The 24,744-nt window shown below is 35.8% G+C and overlaps 2 protein-coding genes across 3 annotated transcripts in view; one reads left to right on the top strand and one right to left on the bottom strand.

Annotated features, from left to right (window-relative positions):
- Positions 1-24,744, bottom strand: part of PRELID3A (PRELI domain containing 3A) — a 104,462-nt gene that overhangs the window by 14,810 nt on the left and 64,908 nt on the right. The gene's annotated exons all lie outside the window — the stretch shown is intronic.
- The window catches only part of SPIRE1 (spire type actin nucleation factor 1), a 115,599-nt gene that overhangs the window by 61,905 nt on the left and 28,950 nt on the right, over positions 1-24,744 (top strand). For both annotated transcript variants that reach the window (XM_070420693.1, XM_070420694.1), the window contains exons 5-8: positions 8,655-8,732; positions 11,619-11,783; positions 13,795-13,881; positions 15,638-15,767. In XM_070420693.1, the coding sequence (XP_070276794.1) occupies positions 8,655-8,732; positions 11,619-11,783; positions 13,795-13,881; positions 15,638-15,767 (460 nt within the window). The remainder of the gene's footprint in view (positions 1-8,654; positions 8,733-11,618; positions 11,784-13,794; positions 13,882-15,637; positions 15,768-24,744) is intronic.

The raw sequence follows: 24,744 nt of genomic DNA, 5'->3' as shown, positions 1-24,744 counted from the left end.
AAATGAAATGATGAATTTCTCAAACTTTTAATACCTGCTGCTCTCCTGTATTATATTCCTACAGCTTTGAAGTGTCCCTTTTGCATATTCCAATTAATCCTCATGAACAGTCCTGTGACTCTTACTTTGGTATAGACCTCTGGGCAGGATTGGAAAGAAGTATGTGTGAGCCAGAGAATAAGATGTGGAGTTGGGGGGAGAAGAGGGTTCAGGTGTGTGAACATGTGCAGGTCGGTCTCTCTCTGTCTCACACATATAATAAACAGGAATGGGACAGGAGGAGAGAAGGTATCATGTTAAGTGTAGGTATGACATAAAAGGAAATCTGAAATGAGAAAAGACAGATGTCATAGAAATGTCAAACACTTAAAAATAATTTTAAGACTAGGAAGTGAGTTGATTTTATTCCGTTATGTTCCTACATGATCTAACCATCATTGCCACCATGTTGAGAGTGTCTAGTGTGCTTGCCCCCACCCCAGTTTTCCAGTAAATTCATTGTTTCACATTCTACTATATTTACTACTTGATGTATCGGAGAAAACAACTTGATGTATCAGAGAAGAACACTGTTTAGAAGAATCTTTGTTTTGAAAGAAAACTTTTTTTCCCAAGTAAATAACTGTTTTCCCATTTATTTTATATTTTATTTTTTAAAATATATTTTATTGACTTTTTACAGAGAGGAAGGGAGAGGGATAGAGAGTTAGAAACATCGATGCGAGAGAAACATCGATGAGCTGCCTCCTGCACACTCCCCACTGGGGATGTGCCTGCAACCAAGATACATGCCCTTGACCGGAATCGAACCTGGGACCCATGAGTCCGCAGGCCGATGCTCTATCCACTGAGCCAAACCGGTTAGGGCTATTTTATATTTTAAATAGTTGTATTAACACTGGTCATTTTTAAAAGCCCCTTTATTGTTGGTGAATCATATTCTTCCACTCATTATTCATGTGGCCTAAGTCAAATAGCCTTTGCTAAATTTCTTTTGCTAAATTTTTTGTTTATTTATCTTTAAAAAAGAAGAAGGGGTAATAAAACATGCTAAGGTTCCTTCTAATTACAGTGTCTACCGAAAGTATAGTTCATGTGACTAAATCTTTGTTCTATTTATTCAACAAGTTTTTCCTCACTTTTCTACCAATCTGGTTGTGTAGGCAAAATGTATACAGATAAACATTTTAACTGAATGCCCAGTAAAATTTGCTATGAAATTATTGTATTATGTTGTAAATTTGAGTTGGATTTTATAGGCAAGCAATTCAGTGTTGTTAATATTGAGCTGTAGCACTCAATATTGACATTACTACTATATTGATGTCATTGTAGAGTAAAAATTCTGTATTTTAAAATCTAATGGTAAAAATCCCAGTAAAAGAAGCAATTCCTAATACAATACTATTACTCACAAATGAATAAACAATAAAAATAATTGAGCATAACATATCCTCATATAGTAATTGCAATAAGAACGCAATATTAGAAGGCATGCGAAATAGCTTTTTAAACTCATGATTTTTGTATTGACTTTTCATAATTCACATTTCAAATTTTCTGAAAAGTCTTTTTCCTCACTTCCCTCATATAGAAAATGCCTACTTATGCCGAAGATCTAACTCAAATGTCCACTCTTCTGAAATGCTTTTTTTGATCATGTACTCAAAGTGATGAAAATGTTATCTTCCCTTTTACTTTCTCGCATCATACATATAAACAAACAGAACTAAGGTAGACTATTCCAAACATTTTGATCTTTGAGGGATAAGATGTCTAATACAGTTAAGCCATCTTGGATTTCTTCAGAGGCAGGCTCCACAGGTGTGGATTGTCATTTCTGATTATCTGATTATAATGATCTTTGATCTCCTCTCAAGTGTGACTGCACCTGTGGTGCTTAATTAGTTTCTTGTTGACATCTTAAATTCCTCCTATAAATTGTATTCATTCACCTTTTAATTATAGTTTTTCATTGCTTTCTTCAAGGCTCAGCTGAAAGGACATCTCATCCTTATATATTTATCACACTCTTTAAAATCATGTTTCCCTATTTATTTCCTTCCTAATAGCCATCACAGTCTGTAGTTGTCTTGTTGCTCTCTTTTCTTACTCATTAATATCTTCCCCTGGAATATAATCTCATTGAGAGCAGAAACCTTTTTTCTCTTATTTACTGTATACCCATTGTAATAGGGCCTTTGTAAATATTTGGTTGAATGAATTAGAGAATCTGTAGTTCAGATGTTGTAGATCCGATGTGTTACCACGAAACTCCTAACACTGTTGGCTATTTCCAAAATGCAGAACCTCCTTCATATTCTCAGTGCTTGTACCTTTCTCATGCAGTGGTCTGGCATCTCTTGCCTGGGCTGTGGCAAAGCCTCTTAACCTTATGTCCCTTCTCACGTAGTCTATCTTACAGTGTTACACCCCTGTGTAAAGACGCTGTTGGCTCCTTGATACTCGTAGGTGGCAAGTGTAATAAACCCCTTAGCATGATGTAGGAAACCACGTGCACCTGGGCCACAATCTGACCTCTCCAAGCTCTTCATTCACCACATATGCCTGTTTGCTACCCTTCCTCCAGTCGCTGATCTCCTAGGGCCTCTGCAACCACCCGAAATGTCCTTTTCCTCTCTTCTCTTGCTTAGAAAATGCCTACTTATTCTGTAGACCTAACTCAAATGTCCACTCTCCTGAAATGTTTTCTTTTCCTGATTGCAGTTAATTTCTTTTTTATTGATTTCTTTTATTGATTAAGTTATTACATATGTGTCCTTATTCCCACATTACCCCCTGCAGTTAATTTCTTTATTCTCTGTGTTCATTGATAGAACATTTCCCTCTGGCTTCTATCAGTTATCACATTGTATTGTAATCGGTGTTTACATCTGTCTATCTGCTCACTAGATTGAGAACCTAAGAGCAGTGACCATGTTTATATTGCCAAGCCTGTCATAGAATTAGGCATCCTAGGACAAAATCTCTTGTGCTCTTTTCAGGTATGTTTCCCTTGCTGCCTCCTCAGCTTAGGACAACACTTGGGCCATTCATCAGTGAGATGGGGTGTGTGTGTTTTAACCTAGTAAATACCACGTTTTGGTTCTCGAATTGTATGTTCCTAAACGTTTAGCATATTAACATTCAAGAACAAATAGAGCAGAATAGAATCAGCCTTAAGTTCCTTATAGCCAACCCCTGCAACATTTATCCTGCTGTTCAAAGTGGGAACCTGAGGAGTAGGGCGTTGAGATTGAATACTACTCAATTTTTTAAATTTCTAAAACATTTCCACTTTAAGAAAATATATGTACTTCTGAGGGAAAAAAGATCCAAAGCCCCAAGCAACAGCTCTGAGCTCAGATAGTATATTCACTTAAACAGTTATAAATCCCTGAGTATGTCTTATTCATTGCTTATGTGAACACTTTCTCATGATATTCCTATTAATTAGGTAGACTTGCCCTTTTCCTCCCATCATTTTGAAAGTATTACAGATGTCCCCTTTGTGGGGGGTTTTCCCATTGACCCCCTCCACTCTGCATGCCTCCTGTCATTTTGTAGATAGGAAACTGAAGCACAGTTTAACAGCCTGCAATAAATTAGCTGTCCCTGGTGATAAAAAGAATTGGGATTAGCACTACTTTTTAATGTTTTAGAAATAGTGACCAATAACAAAAATGGATCTTGAGAAAGAAGTCAGGATGTGAAGGGAGGTATCTATAAACCTCAATATGGAAGAAACTGTTAAGGAACTGGGGAATTTTGGTGAAGAATTGTGAGAACATAATAGCCATATTTAGCTGTAGCATATACACGTGAGTGAAGAAGCACTAGATTTCAAAAGAACTAGGATCAGTTGGCAAAATTCATTAATTCATACTACAGTTAATTAGTGTGTCTCCTACATGACCCATGCTACTACAACTAATAATAGCTAATATTTATTCTATACTTTGTGTGAAATACTATTCTAAGACTTTTTATGTGCATGAATTTATGTGGTTCTCACAACAGGCTGTGCATTGTGCTATTATTATTTCCATTTTCATTGGGGACATAGTAGTGAACAAGATACTCGAGTAGGAATGACAGTGTAGGAGCAGCATTCCAGCAGTATGAGGAGGGCTGTGGCAAGTGAACGCGGGCGCCGCCAGCGTCTAACCAGGGAATGAAACATTTTGTTTCCTCTACCAATACACATAACTACAACTGTTTAAAAGTAGCATTTTGCCGAGGGCTTGATTTTCTAAATGTTTAAATGATCCTCACATCTCATTCGTCAAATTCTTCTGAATGGTTAAGCTTACCCTAAATTTAATAAAATCCTATCGTGCGAGGATGATTTCTAGATGCCCAGATTGGAGCCAATTTATCTTTATCTGCTCATCTTTGATCAGATATTGAAATTATGAGGTAAGAAGATGAATTAGAAATACTCATGGTTTATTATGAATTTTCAAAAGATTATATGAGTATATCTTATACTATATAATCACACTACAGTGACACTTTTTAAAATGATTTACATATATTATTTCAATTTGTGCTATACAAGAATCATAATTTCATGATGCAGTTCTTTTTTTTTTTTTTTTTTTTTTTTTTTTTTTTTTTTTAAATATATTTTATTGATTTTTTACAGAGAGGAAGGGGGAGAGAGAGAGAGTTAGAAACATCGATGAGAGAGAAACATCGATCAGCTGCCTCCTGCACATCTCCTACTGGGGATGTGCCCACAACCCAGGTACATGCCCCTGACCGGAATCGAACCCGGGACCCCTCAGTCCGCAGGTCGACGCTCTATCCACTGAGCCAAACCGGTTTCGGCTATGATGCAGTTCTTGAGCTCAGTTTATCTTTAATGCTAAAGTATTTTACTTCAAAAATATTTTACTTCAAAGGGAATATTATACGTAGGAATATAAAAAGAAATTTTATATAGAGAGAGTATCTTCTGTTAGGAGAAAAAACAATGTAATTTCTTTGAAAGTATATTAACATATTTTAACTGAGTAAAAAAACTTGGTTCATGGAATTATTGAAACATTCCTTTTTACACATTTAAAAGTTTCTGAACTTTGCATAGGGGAATACCATTAAATGACAAATAGTTAATAATATGGAGGAAAATAGTGATCATTAAAATGCTGTTATTAAAATACTAAAGGCCCGGTGCATGGATTCATGCACTGGTGGGGTCCCTCAGCCTGGCCTGTGGTCTCTCGCAATCTGGGATCCCTTGGGGGATGTCGGACTGCCAGTTTCGGCCCTGCCTCCGAAGGCCAGGCCGAGGGACCCCACTGGTGCACAAATCTGTGCACTGGGGCCTCTAGTATGCATGTTTCTATGTTTCCATGCCTGTGTGTTGAGCGTCTACCCCAGCCATGGGCAACTACGGCCCGTGGGCCGGATCCGGCCCATTTGAAATGAATAAAACTAAAAAAAAAAAAAGACCGTACCCTTTTATGTAATGATGTTTACTTTGAATTTATATTAGTTCACACAAACACTCCATCCATGCTTTTGTTCCGGCCCTCCGGTCCAGTTTAAGAACCCATTGTGGCCCTCGAGTCAAAAAGTTTGCCCACCCCTGGTCTACCCCCTGGTGGTCAGTACGCATCATAGCTAATGTTCGAACGGTTAGGCTTTTATGGATAGATAGATAGATAGATAGATAGATAGATAGATTATTTTTTATACGTGAATATATTTGTAAGGGTAGTTTAATTTAAGAAGAGACATGTGAATTAAAATTACTCTCTCAGCATTTGATGTAATTTACAGAGTAGATTTAATTACTTTATTTTTAACATGCCAGGAACTGAAAATGTTGGCATGGAGCAGTTCTAATTGCTGTCTTGAGACTGGTTATGTTAGAAATGGGGAGAGTTAATTGCCATGTGGGTGCTCTTAGAACTTTCTCACCGTATTCTAAGCACAGGTTGGCATCTGTTATTACATTTGTGCAAGCAAAAAAACGTTTATTCAGAAGCTAGAATATCATTGACAGAAGCTTATTTCTAAAATTAGAAAAATCTGTAATTTTATTTCAAATATCTCATTGTTTTTGCTGCTAACAAGAAAAACGTGAGATTTTTAGTTGCACATTGGTTGTAGCTTGTTCAATTATAGTAGTTACAGATTCTTAACTGTATTGTATTGATTTATTGCTGAATCTGAATTTTATTTCATAAAGTAGCTAGAGAGAGATCTTATTTGGTAAAAAGAATGCAATGTTTTTGTGATGGAGTAAAAGTGTTCACAATCAAATCCTCATAGATATTCATTGGCTTATAAAGTTAATACCTACTATATGTTTACCATGAGCCAGGCTGCATGCTGTATTTCTCCTGTATTATTTTATGTAATATTAACAGAATGCTAAAGGTAGTTACCTGCATTTTACAGATGAAAACATCAAACTGAGGGTTAGAGCAGTTTAATATAATTTGTTCAAAGTCACACAGCTAGGAAGTATCTGAGTTACAATTTATACTATTTTATTTTCAGAAAAATAAAGAAACATGAAATTCTTGGACCATTCATTGAAAGTATCTTCTGTGTTATAAAGAATAGATAGTGTTTCTTAGTAGCAGAGAGTTAGAGATTTTATCACTGCACAAGTAAAGGTGGAGATGTGTAAAGGCATAGCAGTGAGACCATCCTGACTACATTTAGTCAGGAATATGTTGGAGAATAGTAAAAAGTAAGGTTGGATGGAAGAGAAGCCATATGTTTCTTGTACTATTCCACCAGAGTACCCCAAAGACAAAGAAGAATGAACTCATATTTCTGGACTAAGAGGACATATTAACTCATAACGGTTTCTGTTGCAAGGGACAGTCCACTCAAATTAGCATGGGTGGAGTGGGCCGGGTTTATTGGCTCCCATAAGTGGGAAGTTTAAAGGTATCGTTAGCTTAGGCACAGCTGGATCCAGTACCTCAAACCCTGTGATCAGGGCTGGCTTTCTTTCTCTATCCCCAGGACAGGCTCTTAGGTAAAGGCAGGTAAGATGACAATGTGCTGCCCAAATCTCATATGTTTTCAGTTCAGTAACTACAGCAGAAAGTCTTTTCTGTTAACTGGGGCAGAAAAGTATTGGAGGAAGATAAGGAGTTATGTGCCCACTCAGGAACCAGTCACTGTGACTTGGGAGATGGTATCCTCATCCCTGTGAGTAGGTGACAAGATGCTAAGCATGGGCTCAGCCCTACTCAACCTGTAGGGGATGCATGCCCTACAGAGAGAAGGATCTTTATGAAAGGAAGGGAGGGAAAGGGTTTCTAGACAAAAGCAGTGGATGCCCACTGACATATGAGTAGTATATATCCATAGTTCAGAGGAGAATTAGGGTATGCCTGTTTTGGAAGTTCCTTTTCCCCAGAGGATATAAATGCAAGGTTCTGCTATGTTTAATTGATTATATTTTAAACACAGCACCGTGAGGTAGATGGTGGTATCTTCCTTTTAAAGGTGGGGAACAGAAGGCCCGAAGAGGGAACTTAAACAAGGCCGTGGCAAGTGTCTTACTAGATAGTCCCAAGCAGGAAACCTGACTTCTTTTTAAAAATAATTATGGAAACACATTCTGAAAGAACCAAATATACTTTTTTCTCCTAATTTCTTTCCTAGGGAGAGAGGAGGTAATGCAATATTTATACCACCTTTTCCTCAGAGTAATTTTATTCTTTCTGTATTAATACTCCTGGGCATTATTAAGTACAGAAAAGCAGATGGTGTTATTATCATTTTGCAGATGGTTAATCTGAGATGTTGAAAAACTAAAAATAAATGGTTTAGAAATATTTTATATTAAGTATTCATTATTTGTATATAAAACAAATTAGGTTTCATACAATTCATTTAAACTTAGTCCAAATGCAATTAGGCAAATATGCTTAGCAAAATATATTAGAGTTGAATTATTGTGAGTAGGAATGTTATAACACAAAATTGTAATTAATATGTGAATATATATTTTACCTATCAAGATTTTTTTATTGCGGATGTTGAATTAATGCAATTTCAAAGGGCACAAACTTCCAGTTATAAGATGAATAAGTTCTGGGGATCTAATGTATAGCCTGGTGACTATAGTTAACAATATTATATTACATACTTGAAAGCTTCAAAGAGAGTAGATCTTAAATGTTCTCACCATTTTAAAAAAAGATAATTATGTGAGGAGATGGAAGTGGAACTAACCTTATTGTGATAGCCATTTTGCAATATATATATGTATCAAATTAAAAAGAAATAAAAGACATTTTGTATATTGAAATGTATTTATTAAATTATTTGAGTATCAAAAGTGGCAGTGCTTATATTAGCTTCTGAGAACAGAAATCTGAGTCATGGAGTCTAGAGGAAGGCACAAACAAATGTAAAATTAGTGTTGATAAGAACCATAGAGGAAAGGTTTATGGTGCCACAAAGTTGTATGGCAGGAAGGTTTGGCTTGTTCAGGGAGGAAGGGAAAGTTTCCCTGAAGAATTGGTGATTCTGTTGAACCTGACACTACCTGTATTATCTGCTTCAATAACGGTTTTGTGTATATTTTATCTGAAGGTATCCATTAGAAATTTTAAGTTGAGAAGGTAGCTAAATGAAATTTTTATGCCAAATATTTTTATTTCAACTGGTAGAATCTGAAGAAGATTCAAGAAATGGAGAAGAGCAATGAATCAAACACAGAACTGGAGGAGCTGAAAAACGCTGACTGGGTAAGAGCTGGGCATTCTCCCTGTTCTGTTTAGTGTTAGAGAAGAAATAGCTGGTTGTTAAGGACTGTAGTATGAATTGATGTTACATGAATTTGAATACCTAGTCTTTCATTTGAGGAAATATCTATTTCCCATTTAATAAACTATCTGATTTAATTAGAATCACCCCAGTGTGTCTGGGAGTTTCAACGTTTTAAAATATTGATCTTTCTGATTATATTAATACTTTAGCATAATCTTATATGTAAGTCAAAGTTTATGCTCTGTTTCAGGATAAGGTATGAAATATAGTGTAGTATATTCAATTATTCCCTGGGGATGCAGAATGAATAATATGGGGACTCTGCTTTCATAAAACAGAAGACAGAGTTCTAGAGCAGATGATGGTGGTGTATTCATGTGACACATTTGAGTGTCTACTGTTTTTCCAGCCTGGTACTAGCTCCCTGAATCCCTGTCCTCATAGATGACTTAAAGTCGGGCAGGCATGACGGCCTTGGGGACAGGACAGTGAATGTCACAGAGTTAGACAGGTATGTTCAGGTGTCAATGGGAAAACACATTTTAGGATTCTGACTTTTCAGGTTAAGTACACTGGATAAGTATTGACATTATTAAATGAGAAAGTAGGAAAAGATGCAGATTTGGGAGATATGAACAACTTGCTTTTGGACATATTAGATCTGCTTCCTAATTACCTAGAAAGATTAGAATGAAATGAGGAATAGAATGAAGGAGAATCAGAATTTTTTGAATGGCTGACTCTAAACATCTCAGGATATTCCTAGTGGAATAAGGGGGAAGTAATAAAATCTCTGGGAATATATACAGTGACAGTTGTGCATTATATTGTGTAATAACCATGACTTTAATTTCTGAAAAGTAATTTGTAAAATTTTTGCCAAACAATAATACATAAAGAACTGGCTATATAAAAAAAGGCTGTTTTAATCCTTTCATAAATTATAGCAAAAGTTATGTGAGTGATCATCCCCTAATTTACCTATTTTGAGAATTCCAAGTTTCATATGTCAGGTTTTCTTAAAGCTTGAGGAGGTCAGAGAAGACCTCATATTTTTAAAAGATGAGATAGATTGAACTAGATCTTAAAGGAATAAGTAAGAAAAGTAGAGAAGTTGGGACAAGAGAAAGCTAACTATTTTAGGAATGTGTTAGAATATCTTTAATGGCAGATCTAAACTATTTTTTTTAAAAAGGAATATTTTAGAAGATGTTCTAATGGGTATACCTCAATATTAAGTACCTCAAATTCTTTTTGGAATAAGAAATGGTATACATTTTGTTTTTGTTTTTTAATCACATTGTTTTGGGGGACATTTTTGAGACATTTAATTGGAGTTATCTTTATAGACAATTCTTATAAATTATACCACTTGATGTTAAAATACACTGAGTGGCCAGATTATTATGACCAGCCAGATTATTATGACCACCCCATCAGTACTTCATTGACATTCCAAAAATACTGAATATTGAAAACTTCCTAAGCAAATACTCCCAAGGTTTTATTATTATTATTTGTATAACTAATTCACTTCATTGGTAATTCATTCACTAATGGGGTGGTCATAATAATCTGGCCACTCAGTGTATATTTAAGTAGCTATTTGAGATACTAAGTTTAACAAACTACAATATTTCAGTTAAATATCATATTGATTTTTTTTTTATTGACTTCAGAGAGGAAGGAAGAGGGAGAGAGAGATAGAAACATCCATGATGAGAGAGAATCATGGATCGGCTGCCTCCTGCAAGTCCCCCACTGGGGATCGAGCCCACAACCCGGGCATGTGCCCTTGACCGGAATCGAACCTGGGACCTTCCAGTTCGCAGGCCGACACTCTATCCATTGAAGAAAACCGGCTAGTGCTTGATTTATTTTTCAATGAAGTAGAGACTATGACACCGTTAGCTTATAAAGCGGGGAAACAAAAGGGTTAAATTATAATACACATATTGAATATGTTTTATATTACTATAAGTACTTCATATATATCTCAATCTTTTGAAAGATAGACAAGGCAACTTGCTATTTGTAGATAAGAAAACTGATATTAAATAATTTGTGCAAAGATAATAACATAAAAATTGTCATTTTTATGCATTTTCTATGTACAGAACACATATTCTATATAGAGAACATCTCTGATCTGCTCAACAAGTTATGAAGTACCATTTTGTTTTAGTGATAAGGAAGCCAGGGTTCAGAAAGATGAAGCAGCTGCCTGGATGTCCAATAGCTAATAGGTGGTTGTATAAGTTTGTTATGGTCACTATAATGCCATGTAACCAAGCACTACAAAATCACTGTGGCATTAGGCATTAATATTAATTTAGCTCATGAGTTTGCAGATCAATTGTAGTAACTCCACTCTATGTGTGTCTCATCCTTCTGCTAGGTGGTCATTCCAGTGGGCATCATGTCAATCCAGGCATGTTGTCCTTATGGCGATAATAGACATGCGAATGACAGCCCATTGTGCATTTGCTTTTGAAGCCTTTAGTCACGTCATATCCATTACTATTCCAGTGGCCAAGCAAATCATATATCAAGGTGTGAGAAGTACAGTCTTTCTCTTTAGTGAGCAAAGCTACATAACAGTGTAGACACAGGAGGCCTGAAGAACTGAGACCATTAATGTCTACCAAAGTGGATGAGTTAGGATTTATACCCAGGTGTCTCAGCAGTTATAGCTTGTGGATTCTCTACTGGGCTTTCTACTTACTTTTTAGTAGCCTAAAATTTAATTTCAAAATTGTTTTTGTTTGTAATCCAAGCTCTTCATTTTTTCTGTGTGACTGTAGCTATTTATAGGAAACTAATAAATTCATTCATTGATGTCTCTCTAACATTGATACTTTCAGGCTCGATTCTGGGTACAGGTGATGAGGGATTTGCGGAATGGAGTAAAACTTAAAAAGGTCCAAGAACGGCAGTACAACCCTTTGCCCATTGAATATCAGCTCACCCCTTATGAGATGCTAATGGATGACATTAGATCCAAAAGATACACTTTGCGAAAAGTGATGGTAAGTAACAAAGAAAACTATTAATGGATTCAAATGGATTCAAATGGATCTTCTTCAGTAATCTGAACAATTTGTTGAAAATGTTCTTTTCAGTGTTATACTTTAAAAATATTTTTTTCTCATAAAAGTAATACATGATCATTATAGAAGATTTGGAAAATATAAAAAAGCTCAAAGAAAAAAATTAAAAATATGTAATTCCACAATCCAGAGAGAAATTTTGCTAACATGCTGATGTATAACCTTCAATTTTTTTCTATACATTTTATTTGGACAATATGGATTAACATTGGAATCTTTGTTTTATAACCTGTTATTTTCACTTAACATATGAGCATTTTCTCATGTCATTGTTTATTCAACATCATTTCTAAATGACTGCATCTTTTCCAGCTTATGGCTATACCAGAGTTTATTAAACTAATCAACTTATATCCAGTTATCAACATCCTGTTTTGTGTTACCTTGTATATAAATCTTTTTGAATAGCTACAATTAAATCTTTGAATTAAGTTCTTAGGAGTTAAATCATTATATAACTCAATCACCCAATAAATCTAGTACCCATCTGACACATAGTTATACAGTATTATTGATTATATTCCCTATGTGGTACTTTACATCCCTGTGACTGTTCTGAAACTGCTGATTTGTGCTTCTTAGTCCCTTCACCTTTTTCACCCATCTTGAAGCTTTCAAACTGTTCTCTGTATCTGTGAGTCTGTTTCTGTTCTTCACATCTTGACCAAATTTTGGGTATCTTTTCGGTTTGACCAATTTGAGTGAGACAAAATACTCTTTTATTTTTAAAAACTGTATCTCTTTGCTTACAAGGGCACTTAAATATTTTAAATTATATGCAAGGTATATTTCTTTTTTTACTGTAAATAATTTTTTATTTTTCAATTCTAGTTGACATAGTATTATATTAGTTTCAGGTGTACATCCCAGTGATTAGACATTATATAACTTACTAAGTGATCACCCGATAAATCTAGTACCCATCTGACATCATACATAGTTATTACAGTATTATTGATTATATTTTCTATGTGGTACTTTACATCCCTGTGACTATTCTGTAACTGCCAATTTGTACTTCTTAATACCTTCACCTTTTCACCCCCTCCCCAAGCTCCCTCCCATCTCGAAACCGTCAAACTGTTCTCTGTATCTGTGAGTCTGTTTCTGTTCTTCTTGTTCATTTATTTTGTTTTTTAGATCTCTTTTGTTTGGTATAAGTATTGCTACCACAGCTTTCTTTTTGTTTTGTTTTTTATTTGAAGTGAGTCTTTTGTAGTCAGCATTTGGCCACCGTATATCTTTTAGAGTACATAATTCATTTGCATTTAAAGTAATTATCGCTAGACATGTACAATTTTATGATTTGTATTTTTGATCCTTTATTTTCTTCTTTTACTTCTTAAAGAAGACCCAGGGATTTTGTATATATGCATATCATTCTTTGGTTAATCTCTTCCCACCCATCCACCCACCACTGCCTTCCCTCTGAAATTCATCAGTTTCTTCCATGCTTCTATGTCTCTGGATATATTTTCTTCATGAATTTATTTTTGTTCATTAGATTCACATATGAGTGAGATCATGTGATACTTGTTTCTCTGATTAAGATTGTCATTTTTTTATTTGACAATCTAAGACAGTGGTTCTCAACCTGTGGGTCGTGACCCCTTTGGCAGTCTAACGACCCTTTCACAGTGGTCGCCTAGGACCATCCTGCATATCAGATATTTACATTACAATTCATAACAGTAGCAACATTACAGTTATGAAGTAGCAACGAAAATAATTTTATGGTTGGGAGTCACAACATGAGGAACTGTATTTAAAGGGCCAGAAGGTTGAGAACCACTGATCTAAGAGAAAAGCGGTCAGTGCCCCTGACTAAATAGTCAGGTATTGCTTGTTTTAAAAATTCTTGTGGCACACTGTTGAAAATCACTGCTATAATCAGATGAATCTTCTACTTTTTGTCTTTTTTTTTTTCCAGGTGAATGGTGATATTCCTCCTCGGTTAAAAAAAAGTGCTCATGAAATCATTCTCGACTTCATCAGATCAAGACCTCCTTTAAATCCAGTATGTAATTTGACTTATTCCTCTTGATTGGTGTTCACAGAATGAATTATTCTCCTATAAGGTGTGATTTCTAGAACTCAGCTCTTAACGTGGTTAGTTTTTACATTGAGCTTTTATTCTCAGAACTAGAGGCCTGGTGTATGAAATTTGTGTACAGGTAAGGTCCCTAGGCCTGGCCTGCGATCAGGGCCGATTGGGGCCTTCCTTCGATCCGCGCCGCCCCCTGGTGGTCAGCCCACGTCATAGCAAGCGATCGAACTCCCATTCTAACTCCCAAGGGAACACTTTGCATATTAGCCTTTTATATATATAGAAGCTAGATGGTGACTCCCAACTAAAGATTTACATTTAAGTCACAGGAAAACTCTTAACATTTGTTTAATACAGTGGGGCCTTGACTTACGAGTTTAATTCGTTCCAAGACCGAGCTCGTTAAGGAGCTCATTAACTCAAATTACTCTGTCAACTCAATGCAAAAAGTTGGCCGAGAGACAGCTGGTATCTCAAAAAACTCGTTAGTCAGGACACTCGTAAGTCAAGGCCCCACTGTACAAGGCTATCTTAGGATGTTTCAATTCAAAACAACCTGGGTTATAGTGCAAAATCTGAACAAAAACTTCCTAGAATAATGGCTAAATATAATATCAGATTGTTCCTGGTGTGGATTGCCTACCCTTCCAGTTTACTTAATAGTGCTAATAACCTCTTTGATTAAATTGTCATTTCCATACTATTTTGCAGTAAATTCACCCTTCTGTATATCTGCTTTTATATTATCTTCCTCTGTTAACACTTCTTTTTAGTGACCATGGAATCAGAATATTTTAATCTGGATGAGCATTGGTTTGTGCTTCCTTTGTTCCTCACTTCTCCCCTTGGCTCAATACCAGTGCTCACCAAAGCCTCTCAACCCTTGTACATTCATTAACCTGAAAGGGAATGTACACAGGGTCTAAAGCATAATTAATGATCCCTCTTATAAATCTTTTTAAAAGAAGGGGAAGAGGCCACCTAGGAAATAATTTTAAGAATGCAGGTCATGGGAGAGAAGAGAGAGCATGGTGTCAAATAAACCTGGATTTACACACTAGCTCCAAGATTTAGCAGCCATCTGTCTCTGAGCAAGTTAATCAGCCTCCTGGAGCCTTTATTTATGCAACTATAGAATAAAGATAATAATAATCTGAGAAGGTTGTGGTGACTTGAAAATATTCTTTTCAAAAACAATAATAGTATTAAAGTATAGCTTGCACTTCAGTTAATTGCCTCTCATGCTTGCATATAGGGAACATAATTTTAACTTTAGCAAAATTTTCTCTTTTTTAAATATATATATATATTGATTTCAGAGAGGAAGGGAGAGGGAGAGAGAAAGAGAAACATCAGTGATGAGAGAGAATCATTGATCAGCTGCCTCCTGTACACCCCCCCACTGGGGATCGAGCCCACAACCCCAGCATGTGCCCTGACCTGGATTGAACCATGACCTCCTGGTTCATACGTTGACACTCAACCACTGAGCCACAGTTGTCTCTTTAAAATTAGTTAAGCACGTACGACTAAATCACTGTGAAATTCAGAAATCTCCCTATTGCTTTAGAAATCTTGATAATGACTCTAAATAGTTTTTTTTATCAAGCAATGTGTCAATCCATAAAATATCATTTCATAAGATTATACTGTATGAATGGACTTAAGTAAAAACTATATAAGGACAACTACTTAAAGTCTCCAACCATTATGTGTTTTTTTCAAGGCCTCAGCCAGAAAACTGAAACCCACTCCACCACGGCCACGGAGCCTCCATGAAAGAATACTAGAAGAAATCAAAGCAGAAAGAAAGCTGCGGCCCGTCTCCCCGGAAGAGATTAGACGTAGCAGATTAGGTGAGTCACTGCTTTCCACACTCCTGGTCTAGTCACACCCACTTGAAAAAGTGTCTTTATATAGTCAGCTTAGTGGAACTAACGGTACAAGAATAAGAAATTCTTTCCCTACATCATCCTGAACTGGCAGGGTGGATGGAGCTCTGCCAGTCTCTAGACCAGCGGTTCTCAACCTGTGGGTCGCGACCCCTTTGGCGGTCAAACGACCCTTTCACAGGGGTCGCCTAAGACCATCCTGCATATCAGATATTTACATTATGATTCATAACAGTAGCAACATTACAGTTATGAAGTAGCAACGAAAATAATTTTATGGTTGGGTCACAACATGAGGAACTGTATTTAAAGGGCCAGAAGGTTGAGAACCACTGCTCTAGACTGTGGTTTTAGGAGAGTGTCTTTACCTCTCTGAGTGTCTATTTCTTTGTCAATAGAAGGGGCATAAAAATTCCTCTACACCTGCATTATGGCTTTTTTGGAAGAATTAAATAAGATTGTGGTTAAAATACTTTATAAATTGTGACACATATACAAAGATATGTTTTAGAATATAGATGATGGTGTTACTTCAAGTTTCTATTCTATTGTCTTGATTATAGGTTTAAAGATATGGTATTAGGTGATAAAAGCATCAATTACTATCTGATATCACTTATTCTCAAAGTTCCTTTATATTTAGTAAATTTAATGTGTTTAATGTATACTATAAGCACACATTGATTTTGATTTATAGATAGATCATTGTAAACATTTTGTTTATACCGCTCTCCTCCAATTTAAGGTGTCCAAAGGATTCAGAGAAACTTCCGTTAGGAAAATAGATTATAATGGCACCTGAACAGGAAGGGAATCAGTTCCGTGACACCACCCTCTCCTAGTTTCCCCTCTGATTTCTTTTTCTGCTTCTTTGAGACTCTTCTTGATTCTTTAAGTTTCTATCTTGGGCTCACTTCTTCCTGTTCAGCCATGCCCTTTTCCATAGTTTTTGTTTCTGGCTATCTTCCAGCCCTGAATCTACAGCACAGATTTCTCTAAAAGTTCAAACTCATGCATCCATCTGTCTGCTAGATAGAGCCTCCTTATATCCTACAAGTAAGACAAGCCCAACAAGTCCACAAGTAAACTCATCTGCTTTACCCAAACTGTCTCTTACTGTTTCCCCATCTCAGTGTGCCCAACACAAACTTCAGTATCATCTCTGATTCTTAACAGCCAAGCCCTGTTGGTTTTACTTCTGGAACTTTCTAGGCTTCCACTCAACAGCCACTGTCTTAACCTAAGTTGTCATCTTCTCTGGTCTATTTATTGCATCAGTTCTGATTACTCTCCCTAGTCCAGCTCGGAACTCTACAGTCGCTCCATATTGATGTTCTTTGACTCTCAGCCCTTCTGTTACATTGTGACCTTCATCATGGCAGGACCCATGTCTGTCTTGTTCATTATTGTGACCCCACTCCCTAGTATAGGGACTTGGCTGTAAAAAGAACTCCCATAGGTGTTGAAATGTTTTAATGTACCTTATAATTACTAAACTACAAATGAAAGTTATGTCAATTTATCCCTGTCTAATTTTTATGGCAGCAAGTGTTGTCTCTTAAAAATTATGTTTAGCCCAGCCAGCATGGTTCAGTGGTTGAGCATCGACTGGTCAGGGTTTGATTCCTGTCAGGGCACATGCCTGAGTTGTGGGCTGGACCCCCAGTGTGGGGTGTTCAGGAGGCAGCGATCAATGACTCTCTCTCATCATTGATATTTCTGTCTCCTTTACCAGTTCTCTCTGATATCAATAAAAATACTTTTAAATGATGTTTATAGCATGCAAAGTGACAAATCCATATGAGCATTTACATAATAATGAGCCAAAACATATAAACCATGTGAACCAAGAGTTCTTATCCTGGGATCCTTAACTGGGCCTGAGGAGGGTCTGTGAATCCCCTGAAATGTTTTAAAAATGTATGCATATTTCACAGACTATATGTATATTCATATTTTTTGAGAACAGAGAGTTAGAACCACTATGGAAAAATAAGGAAATTAATTATAGGATAATTGTTTTAAACTAGATTTTTTAAAATTTACTACACCTTGAAAAGGAATTATGGAGGTAATACAAACGATTTCAACAAAACTATAGAGTAAAACAAATAGTTTGCCATGAGAAAAGTAAGCTTTATGATTTACAGGAGTAAAGATTAACTGGGTTTGGGATTATAAACTTTAATGGCAGTACCAACAGAATAGAGAAAGGAACAAGACAAGCATAATGTACTTGTATTACTTGAATGGTATGTAGCATTGAGTCTCTTTTTCTCTTTTCTTTTTTTCCAATACTGTTTTGAACCTTTATTTTCTATTAAACATTGTGCCAGCTGTTGGGGGACACAGATGAATAGGCATCATCCCTGCCTGCATATGCTCACAGAAGAGTGACTCTGGAGTGTCCTGCATGTTCATGTTGCAAGAGATACACATGAGTGCTCATAGCAGCCAGTGAGAGGGCGTTAAGTGAGGTCTTTTGAAGGAGTTTAAGGAAGAAACTAGCAATCTTTATAGGCATCAAGGGGACACTCTTAAATTGCATGGAATGTCATCACAAACACTTGTCACACACATATTCTCCTATTTCATTTTAAACAAATTAGATGCTAACTAATAGAAGCCCTATTTTACAATAATTAAATATCAGTTTTTGTTGATTATATCTTATCTTATTTTAACCTTATTACTTGGTATTTCACAACAACCAGAATTGAGCTATTATAGAAAGTGATTTTGTTTGAGAGTCTTACTTCTAGACTTCTGTCTTCAAAGTGATCTTAAATTTTAATTCAACAGTAAAAGATTTGGGTTCATTATTTCTGTAGATATATATTGATTCTTACAATTTTCCTTTGGGGGGTTTGGTTAGGATAAGGTTGGCAGAATTAACTTGAAGAAATGTTTCCCTAAATATTTTTATAACCTTTTCCTCTCCATATAATTGCAAGTAGAAACCCCACTGTTGAAATGGGGGAAAGATGTAAATGTTTAAAGAAGAAATGTTACCCATAATTTCAACAGCCAGAGGCAGTTCCTGCAAATCTACTTGTGCATCTTGAATTGGAAACAAAAAAATTTATGTACAGTATTCTTCTGTCTTCATTTAACATTGTATGTGACATGAGCACTTCCACTGCCATTAAATATGACTCAAAACATTATTTATAAGGACATGATATCCTCACATATGGCTAAACTGTGTTTATTTACCTACTTTTGTTTTACAGACTGTTTTCCTATTAAGTCTGAAATTACTATTCTTGTACATAGTGTTCATATCTGATCTTTTTTTCCTAACATCTTTTACTGTATTGAGATTTGGGGTTTAAAATATAAGTTGTTACTTTTAAAAGCATCATTTTTTTAAACATCTTAGTGGCTATGATGCTTGATTGCTGTCCTCTTGTGTTATATAGAACCTAGAAAAATCTAAACCTCATCTTTCAAGAAATAATAGCATCTCTTTCTTATGCAGTAGTCAGTCTATTTCAAAAGATATGTTCATGTTCCAGAGAAGAGCAGAATAATATATTGGAGAAGAGTGATGAGTGCTTTTACAATGTGTAGTATTTTATTTACTCTACATAATTGGGGAAATCTAGATTCGGTAGTATTTGATTTTAGAAATGCAAAGTTTTTTTTAATGGTGTGTGGAGGATTATTCTCGTCAACGTAAAATCTCGAAAGACAACTAAAACACAGTAAATTGGTTATTTAAAAGTTAAAGTGTAGTTTGTATATTAGGATGAAATACCTAAAATATTATTTCCTGATTATCAAACAATAAGTATGATTCTTAACACATAGTTGCTTTATTTGCCCCATTTAATATTCACACCCCCTTTGTTGACTTAAGTGCTTTTTAAAACATCTGCATGTGATTCTGACATCTTGCTAAGTTGAGTTTGAGATGTAACTGAATGCTTTTCCTTCACATCGTTTTTTTTAAAAAACACTATATTGAGACTTCGGGTTGTAAATATAAATTGTTCCTTTAAAAAAAATCTGCCAAAAAACATATCGAGAGATACTTACGTGCTGTTAAATATGGGCGTTAGAACGCTATAGGCAATCTACCTGGAAAACTTGAACTGGGCAGACACGCCTGTACTTCCTTCCCCACTAGACCTAATGTTCTAGTCCAGCCGTGGGCAAACTACGGCCCACGGGCCAGATACGGCCCGTTTGAAATGAATAAAACTAAAAAAAAAAAAAGACCGTACCCTTTTATGTAATGATGTTTACTTTGAATTTATATTAGTTCACACAAACACTCCATCTATGCTTTTGTTCCGGCCCTCCGGTCCAGTTTAAGAACCCATTGTGGCCCTCGAGTCACAAAGTATGCCTAACCCTGTTAGTCTCTTCTGACTACAAAAGCACCTGTATCCCTGAGTCTAGGTCATAGAATATACAGTCCTGGTAAGAATTTTGGGCTGTAGTGAAAATAGATAATTCTGACTGTCATGAATACCCAAATCCATCAAATCTTTGTATAACCTTTTTAAAAACAGTTTTATTAAGATAAATTTACCTATCATAAAGTTCATCCTCTTTAAGTTATAAAATTCAATGGGTTTTAGTATGTTATAAAAATTTAAAAACAGAGTATTCAATAGGAAATAAATAAGTTTATTCTTAAAAAAGTATATTTATTGAGCTTTTTACTGTGTACCAAGCACTGTTCTGAGCACCTTTTCTTTTCTCTCTCTCTTTTTTTTGGTACAAAATTATTTAATCTTCCTAACAGTTCCATGAGGTGTAGGTATCATTATTACCATTTTACAGATGAAGTAACTGAAGCACAGAGAAGTTAAGTAACTTGCCCATAATCACACTGGTAGTAAGTGGCAGAGCTGATGTTCAAATTTAGGCATTCTGGCTCCTGAGGCCTCTTTTCAACTACTAGGTTACACTGCCTTCAATAGACAATTATTGACATACTAGAGGCCCAGTGCACGAATTTCATGCACTGGTAGGGTCCCTAGTAGCTGCTGGCTGCTGGCCAGGTACTCTCTCCCTTCCCCCAGTTGCTTGCTGCTGCTGCTGCCGCTGCTGCCGGCCAGGGCCTCTCTCCCCCTGGTGGCCGCAGCTGGCCAGGGCCTCCCTCCCTTCCCCCAGCCGGCCCCGCCCCCTGGTTGAACTCCCAGAGGGGACACTTTGCATGCTACGATTTTATTATATAGGATTGTGATGCTGCTAGTTCCTAAAATGTTTCACCTGTATACAGAGAGCCAAATTTTCACCCTGAAATAAATTATTTAATATCACATTTATCTTTAAATTTTAAAGATTTGTATGTTCTGTAAAACTGTGTTTTTTAAAATGGCTATTTTTTTCTTTTGATGTTATATTGAAGTCAAAAATTCTGTAGTACTATGGTTCTTTAAAATTTTTGTCTTTATCATGCTTATTTTTAACATGTTCTTTAAAAAGTTATTTTCTTCTTTTAATGTTACTTCATTTGAAGTCTGAGTGATAGAATTGAAACTAAGATTCACGGTTTCATTATATTTTAGATTTTTATTCACTGCCTTCTGCCTTACAGTCTGAAATGTGCCACTCCAGGTCTTCTCGAATTTTCCCCTCTTTTTTGTCCTCCCTGTATGTTTCTAACAGCTGAATTATTTTCTTTTTATTGTTTGTTTTCTTTTTTTCAGCAGTGCGGCCACTTAGCATGTCTTACAGTTTTGACTTGTCAGGTAAAAAAAAAAAATGCTCTCACACCTGACGTGGGTTTTGTGGTTTCTGTGAAATACATTTCATTCATCTGCTTGTTCAAACATGTCAGAAAAGAAAATTGAAAGGCTTCTTCTAAGCTGTGGTCAGTAAAATAATACTTTCTGCTTATACTTTTAAAAAAGTAAAACTGCAATAAATCTGTTGCCTACCAAGGGGTTATGGATGAACCATTACACCACACCTACGGTTATAAACCGTGGCTGCTGATCCTTATGGTCTCTCACTCACCCACAGTCTTCTAAAGCAGTGATGTCACAGTCTACAGCAGAACTTTGCTTTAAGAGACTAGAAAAAAACCTTTCAAGAAACAAAGTTTTGACACTGCTTATTCTCTAAAGCATTTAAGTAGCTGAACTGAAAACTGTCAGCTACTTCAGAGAACTGCCGCTTCTCCGTTGAAGGGAAAGAACTTGTATCTCTCTGCTCCCTGTAGAAAGGCCAAGTCACAAACAGTTCTGAGTGCTCATTAACAGTATGAAAACAGAAAAGCACAGAATGGCATTGCTTGTAAAATAGGAGCCCCGGGTTTGTTGTACAAGTTTAGACCCCTCCTGTTAAGTAGACAGGGATTAATAGTGAAACAAACAACTATTAATGAGTACAGTGGGGCCTTGACTTATGAGTGTCCCAACTAACAAGTTTTTCGAGATACGAGCCGTCTCTCTCGGCCGAGTTTTTGCTTTGAGTTGTGAGCTAAAATTCGGGTTACGAGCCAGCTTCAGATACCCCACCGCTAGTTGGCGCAGCGAACGTCACAGTGAACGCCACAACATCAGCCCAGCATCACGTGTCTCACTCGTTCACTTTAAGATTTGACATACGAGTAATTTGAGTTACGAGCTCCGTCAAGGAATGAATTAAACTCGTAAGTCAAGGCCCCACTGTAAATGTGATCTGTAAAATCAGCCCTCTTTTTAAACTATATATGAGCAAAGTTTCCAAGCCAACTTAATCCTCGTAAATTATTTTGCAAGTTAGAATTTTTAATTTCGGAAGTTGTCGTTTTGAACATAAAATGAGTTAAGATGTTGGGACTAATATTTTGTTCCAGAATTTTCTTTTATGTGCCTTGGAATTGTTGCCATATGTTAAATACAAATTCATATTTAAAGAGCCAGAGAGTTCTAGTATTATATTCTGTTTATGACTATTTACTGAGTATCTTTCAACTGCTAAACTAGTTCCTAACTTTTTTTAAACTTTTTATATTTGTAGGTCTCAGACATGACTAATATTTGTGCTTTTAAGAAGTTCAAATAAATAATTTACATTCTTCACTTACTTCTTTTGACTGACCACTAAAGAGCTTTTCTATTTTCTTTTATCTGCTTGAAAATTTTTATTTTACCAACCATTTGCAGAGTAACCTTATAAAAAATTTTTTTCTGGAAAATAAACTCAAAATGTTTTGGAATATAAGTTACTACCAGTCTCGTAAAAGTTGGCGGTATATATTACAGGCACTCTACCGCTTCTAAATATCTACTAAAGATGTTTCCATCAGTTGGACTGTATGAGAATGGCTGGCTACCTAAACGCATTGACCGTTGGCTAACACAATTAAGCACAGGTGACTGGTCTAGACATTATGCATGCCCACACACATTATATATAGGTGTATTTTGGGTTCTTATAGGTTATATGATGGGTTATGTATTGGGAAGAAAGATATTGGTAGTTGACCTCCTTGATATAAACGAGTAACAAAAAGTTTTTATGTGCTTTCACTGCTCATCATTTGCTATAGTTTACTTCATAATTTAGTGTATATACTTCATGATTTCTACATGCTTTGTTCTCAATTTCTTGTGCTACTTTTATGTTTTTATTGTAGCATCTTGACAAATTATAAATGGGCCCTGACTGGGTGGCTTAGCTGGTTGGAGCATCGTCCTGTACACCAAAAGGTGGTGGGTTCGATTCCCAGTCAGGGCATATACCTAGGTTGCGGGTTCAGTCCCTGGTCAGGGCATATACAGAAGGCAACCAATCGATGTTCTCTCTCACATTGATGTTGCCTTTTCTCTCTCCTTCCTTCCCTCTCTCTAAGATCAATATTTAAAAAATTATAAATGGAAAAGATGGATCCATTCTTTAACCTAATGCCAAGTTGGAAAACTAAGGAGTAAATATTGAAACATGTAAATAATTCCCCTGAACTCAAGTGTAGAATAAGACATAAAGTATATTCTGTTGCTTAGGTATATCTTAGAAATATTAATCCTTAGTGGAAAATTTTAATCTATTCAACATTAATTAAGGTAAGTATAATTTGTTTTTGCAATGCAAATATTAAATATGTAATCTGTATCCCAGTTATATTTCCTCCAACTAAGTAAGGCAGCAACTGGGTGTATCTAATACACATAAAGTTATTATAATAAAGTATTCAATATCATGGCCATGCACTGAACCTGAGATATGTGACTTTTAAAGCCATATCTAGCATCTTAAATATTTTGTTTAGTTATAAATATACGTTGTTTTCCTCAAGAAATTCTGTCTTATGTAGAAGTACAAAGTTTTATCTAAGTATTTGGTTTTCTCACACTAAAGTAATGAGGATTTATTTATTTGAACAGAAGAGTATAAGTAATCAAACTACTTAAAAACATCTCTTAAAAATATGTTCAACTGAGTCTTTTAGAAATATGAAATATGAGATGAAATCACACACAGTATTTAGTTTTATACGTGGAGATCATTCTGAAACCTTACTGTTACATAGCATATTTTTTATTAATCTTATTTATCTCAAAGCCTTCAATTTAGTACAAGATGTTTATTTTAGTAGTTTTAGTCAGTGAACTCTGTCAGTCTCATAGCACAGTCTTTAGGCAGTTAGAGAGCTAATGGGTAATTTCTCAAATCCCTGCCTTGAGAATGAAATGAACTCATGGCAGCCCTTATCACTTAACAGTGTTTCCTAAGCTTCAGTTCAGATACCACCCTCATAATTTTTGCCAGACTTAAGTGCTACCAGGTATTATTTTAAGTTTTTTAAATCTATCATAAATGACTTAAATATCTTAAGAAAAACATCCATAAAATCATGCATCTGATAAAGTATTTTTTAAAAAACATTAAAGTAAATATATAACCACTAAAACTGTTTCAGTGTTCCTCCAGGCACTCCTAAGTGGTCTCACCTGACCTGATAGATTGGGAATGTGAGACCTGCCTTGGGAAGCTG

The sequence above is a fragment of the Myotis yumanensis genome, unplaced genomic scaffold (assembly GCF_028538775.1).
Source record: "Myotis yumanensis isolate MYYU_CA2020_CCGP unplaced genomic scaffold, mMyoYum1.0.hap1 SCAF_7, whole genome shotgun sequence".
Taxonomy (NCBI): domain Eukaryota; kingdom Metazoa; phylum Chordata; class Mammalia; order Chiroptera; family Vespertilionidae; genus Myotis; species Myotis yumanensis.
The sequence above is the reverse complement of the archived record's forward strand: the minus strand, read 5'-3'. Positions and strand labels throughout refer to the sequence as shown.